Below are 4,944 nucleotides of genomic sequence, written 5' to 3' on the forward strand. Positions count from 1 at the left end.
TATAAAAATTTCGGATGAAATACAATTTCCAAACAACAAGTAGGTTGGTTTTCATTTTCCGGATGCTTAACTAAGGAAAAAAATAAATTCGATTCGCATTATGCGTACACTATATTCTTAGCAGTACTTGTACATCTCAGACATCATATCGCGTGTCTAATGGTATGAATACATATCCGCCAAAAATTTTCAATTCAGACCGAAAAAGATATTTGACAGGAAAAAAAGATATTAGTAAGTGTGTATTTTTATCGTCATTAAACTCTCAATATATTAAACTTTCTGACTTCAGATTCATATTTTTTTTAAATCGATTAGTAGGGAATTCAACAAAGTTGATTACCATTTAATGTGGCCCATGTGTAAGATGATCAAGTAAGTGTATTAATTTCTGTCGAAACTTCCCGTTTCAAGCAGTTTATTAACAGTCCGACGGAAAACTTAAACATCATTTAAAATCCATCACGTCTGAATATAAACAGCGAGAGTGTAATAAATTTAAAATTGAGGAAGTAAAGATAGCTAAACAATTATGTTATGTTGGATCAAAAGAAATTAAAAAAACGACGTTACGATCTATAGTGTACATTATTCCCGATAAAATTCGATTCTTCGTGATATTTGACCAAAAATCATTAACATTCCTGCTAATCTGACTATTTGATGGTTCGTAGATAAATTTCAGTGACGAATATCGAGAGTTCTCAATTGTTTAGAGACGGCTTCATTGAAAGATTGTCCTGGACATTCGATAGTACGTAGATATTCTCTCTGTCTAGAGATCATGACTAAGAGTTTCAAAAGTGGAACCTGTCCAAAACCGTCTATTAGTCCAAATTAGACTGGTCAAACTTCTGTTTGAGGGTCTTCATTGAATTATCGTACATTACACTAATTGCTCAGAAATAACTATCCCACAGTTTGCACTCTTGCGGTTTCGAATCTGTACACAGGATACAACGGTGAAAATTCCCTGGCCTCCGCATTGCCGTTCGAAGCTTCTTGCGATCCTTCTCTATTGAGACTTCCGTGTCTGGTACTTTCTTCGTAGGACGGCGGAGCTGAAACAAGACGAGCGATTAATGAATTCGGTTGAAAGTTAGGTGGATCTTCTAACATGACTGGTTTGACTTTTACACTCACGCAAATCACCGTATTCTACCGATGGAGGAAAAATGACAGTGTAAGGTGGCGGTTGACTATTCGGTAATTGATTGTACGGTGGTGAGAGGCCAGGCACATCGCACAATGTCTGGTTACCAGAGATCGGCATCTCGTAGGCCATCAGTGGAATATTTCCTATTATAACTTCGATTGGAAGTTTGAGACTTCTGTGACAACCGCTGACCTTGGCTTTTACGTTTAGCTGGTACCTCAGATCGATTATGCTACAGAACTGGAGAAAAGAGGGTGGCAACGCTGGTACCTGAAAATTTAGGTGTAACTCTTTGTTGCCGATACCATCTTCGACTGGGTACTCATTTTTGAAGACGAACACCTTCATGGGACTTGATTTCCTGATCGCGTGAAAGACCACCTTCTGTAAATACGATACTTAAACACTCTCCAGTTACGGGAAACGAAATGCCTATCCACACGGTACATTCACCTTTAATGGACGTGTGCCATGGACATCCATGATGGATATGCAATATCTCTACTGGATATCCATTTCAAACGAAAGGAAGTACAATAGGCCTCTGTTAAAGGTCCAAATACCCGTTTGTACTACATCTAGCAGCACTCTAATAGATATCCACAACATAGATCATCATCAGAGATATCATGGATTTGGCGGAAAAGAAGTTAACACCTTTAGTCGACGTTATTTCGGAAACATTGACTCCTTTTTATGTACCATGAAATGAATTAGAAATTATCACATCCACATTTTGTTTTGCCTCAGATAAAAAGTCCAAGTTCTTGGCAAAATAGACGACTACTCAAGGACGACCGAATATTTAAATACCGGATGAAATTCGGACTAAACGAACTGTTCGAATTGCTCGGGGTTTGTACAATTTAGAGCTTTTCTTGGCGTCGAGAGATAATGGCAACCATTCGCCGTCTGGTGGTTGTCTATGGTACCTCTACTTACGTGTATGGATATTCATAGACAACCAATCGATACACATGACCGGCTTTAATCTGACCGTCGATATTGTGGATTTCTGTAGATGTCTATTAGAGATCCACTATGGATATGGATGATTTATGGAGCTGTGGATCCCGTATGGACCTCTAATAGTTGGAGTGTTCCGTGTGGGTATTAGAACCGATAAAGAACTTCTAAGATTACAGTCCCTCGCATTAACTTTTTTACGAATTGCTTACATTTCAATTGTAAATGTTGATGTAAACATTATTGAGTGATAACGAATTTTTCTTGAATGCCAACTTGCTACATCAAATGTCGGTTATCAGGTGGTAGAGCTTACTTACAAAAATGTCCAAAGCATCTAATACGATCCGTATTGTTTTGGTAAAAAGAAGTCAAATTGAATGTCGATGAAAATCAATTCAGCATCATAAATTGTCATTGAAAAAGAAAAAAGTGTCATTTGAACATCAAGCTAATGTTAAAGTATTTTCTTTGATTAGATCTAATAGGCACACCTACCTACATCAACTACCGCGTTGATAAGATTTTGATCTATTGATTATTAGAGTTGTTATCATGCCGCAAATTGTCTTGAAGTTGGCACTTTGTGCTGATTATTATTATGCACTTCACAATTTATCGTCATGAATAGTGACTTGATAACGGTAGGTAGGTGTAGTTTTATTAGTTCTTCGTATTATCACAATGTCAGCTTATGTTTCATTATTTTAATACGCGACCGTCAAGAACATTCCGTTAAGAAAACTTTGTACTGTCAAACAATGTACAACTTGCAATTACAACGAATATATCAAGTGCAGGAATATATCCCACATATGACTGAAATGCATGTGAAATTGAAGGAGTTAATTATTTTGCTCTGGATGTATGTATAATATATATTATACGAAAATGTTCCGTCCAAGTATTTTTGAATATACATTTTTTCAAATCTTATAGGTATACTTTACAAAATCTCAAGAAATGTATCTAAAGTTACTTAAAGCTCAGGGGAGCCTATTTCATCTTTAGAAAGTATTATTGGTTGGTTTGCAGACGAGAATACCAAATTACTATCTACCATCAATGCTTTTACTCGGTTCTAGTTACCAAAAACTAAAAATTCTTTCCATTCGAAGATGTCGTATAAAATACTGTTTCTTTTTGCACGTATCTTTTGACGATCCAGTTACGTTTCTTAACTGCAGAATTTATTTTTGATCAGTATCATCATCAATTTCACACACGTAGAAATCATTTCTTCACTTAAGTGAAAAGGATTAACGATTATGCAAGGTTTATGTTGACATCAGTGCGGGATTTGATTCGACTTAAGTAATGACAAATGATTGTTTTGATGTATCAAGCGTTGCAATAATCCAGCATGTCAGATGATAAAAAAGAAAATGTAAACTGACCTGTTTCAAAGTAGCCTCCAAACTCTTCACCAGGACTTCGGATTCGTTGCTCAGTAATACTTTCATTGGTATTACCTGTCCAGGAACGAAGCCACGGACGGGAATGTTAACCGACATGTTCAGAGGCTTCGAGTGTCCCCAAAAAGTCTTGCTGCTCCGCTCTTCTACTGGCATCTGATTCAACCGAAGAACAGAGAAAAAATAGAAATTATCAATTGGAATTGGAGCAACATAGTAACCGAAAGCTTTTCCAGTAAGTCCTTTATCCGTGCTTACCGCTGCGAGAGAACATCGATTCAGGTCAAATATTGACACAATTGTCAGTGACTGTTTCGCGACGTAGTCGTTCTTCAAAGGGCGGTCGATTATGGCTTTGACAGAGTAGCTGATGCGTCCAAAGTGTCCCTCGAAGCTAGAGGGGAGATCTGGAGGCAGTTGACAGTTGAATTCAAAGACATGTCTACCTTCCGTTAGCTTGTACTCATCTGTCTCATCTGCACGGGCCAAGAATTTTTTTTTCGTATCTCAAGATCAGGAGTCTCGATGCGGAGTTGATTATCTTCAGATTACTGATATGATATTTCTTTTTTTTTTTTTTTTACGGTACTCACTTCCGCAAACTAGTTGATATTGCATCAAGTATATTTCTAGATTCGAGTGCGACACCATCGTTGTACCCCACCCTTCGTTCCAGTGCACATATCCTTTGCCGAAGTATTTCAAATACAGTCCTGAAAACGGAATACAAAAAACGAAGAGAGCTCACATGATGTTTGCGACATACTTTTACACGCGGCGTAATTCAGAACGTGGATAATTCGAAATTGTTTATTTTTACAATTTTAAGATACCTTTTATCTTCTTTGGTTTTTTCAATTCGACAATTAGCTTTCCCGTCATACTTTGTCCTGCATAATATACGGGACTGTTTAAAACAATTTCAAAACGATCCTTTAACCCCATTACGTTTATTACAGCTGATCACCTACAGTTTTGGATACTGAGACTAATATCTTGATATTACCGACATTTATATCAGCCGCGAGGGAGATAAGTGCAGATAACTTATCTTGTAAGAGATCTGTAACTCAAATCATCAAGTGACGAATGGCTAATAGCTGATACGATACAGAAATGCGTATCTTATGCAAAGTACTGATAAATTGAACGATAAATTTTATTCGCTTGGAGTACGCTTTGCATTTCGTGATCCTTTGGAATTACACATGCCAAAAAATAGATTTTTCAAACAAAAGTTTATTTTTGTGGAATTACAAAGGCACAAGAAGAAACAGTCAAGAACTTGCGACGTGTCGATTACTTCCGATGTCCGTTTCGCGTTAAAATGACGAGTATAGCTACGCGGGTAAATTTTTATTCCAAAAGCGAATCGCAGGGTCAGCAAATTCGACGAAAGTTGGAGAG

General features: G+C 37.2%; 1 protein-coding gene across 3 annotated transcripts; it reads right to left on the minus strand.

The window, feature by feature from the left end:
• Positions 1–4,508, minus strand: LOC124219547 (arrestin domain-containing protein 17-like). 3 transcript variants are annotated; one of them, XM_046627257.1, is made up of 6 exons: positions 4,371–4,508; positions 4,131–4,250; positions 3,796–3,944; positions 3,520–3,693; positions 1,144–1,540; positions 1–1,061 (listed from the first exon to the last, which is right to left on the minus strand). In XM_046627257.1, exons 1-6 carry the CDS (start codon positions 4,480–4,482, stop codon positions 910–912), a joined length of 1,104 nt encoding a protein of 367 aa, XP_046483213.1. In that variant the 5' UTR covers positions 4,483–4,508; the 3' UTR covers positions 1–909. The 3 variants fall into 3 exon arrangements, with proteins under 3 accessions (XP_046483213.1, XP_068992568.1, XP_046483212.1); XM_069136467.1 differs by having other exon boundaries at positions 1,144–1,426; positions 3,796–4,013; XM_046627256.1 differs by having other exon boundaries at positions 3,796–4,013.
• Positions 4,509–4,944: the final 436 nt, after the last annotated feature.

The sequence above is a fragment of the Neodiprion pinetum genome, chromosome 5 (genome assembly GCF_021155775.2).
Source record: "Neodiprion pinetum isolate iyNeoPine1 chromosome 5, iyNeoPine1.2, whole genome shotgun sequence".
Taxonomy (NCBI): domain Eukaryota; kingdom Metazoa; phylum Arthropoda; class Insecta; order Hymenoptera; family Diprionidae; genus Neodiprion; species Neodiprion pinetum.

Excerpts from the sequence above, each read along its gene's own strand:
- LOC124219547 (XM_046627256.1), bottom strand. The coding sequence starts at position 4,482 with ATGGGGTTAAAGGATCGTTTTGAAATTGTTTTAAACAGTCCCGTATAT. Across the intron at positions 4,251-4,370 it reads AAAACCAAAGAAGATAAAAG|GACTGTATTTGAAATACTTC; the intron begins GTATCTTAAAAT and ends TTCCGTTTTCAG. Across the intron at positions 4,014-4,130 it reads ATATCAACTAGTTTGCGGAA|ATGAGACAGATGAGTACAAG; the intron begins GTGAGTACCGTA and ends TGGCCCGTGCAG.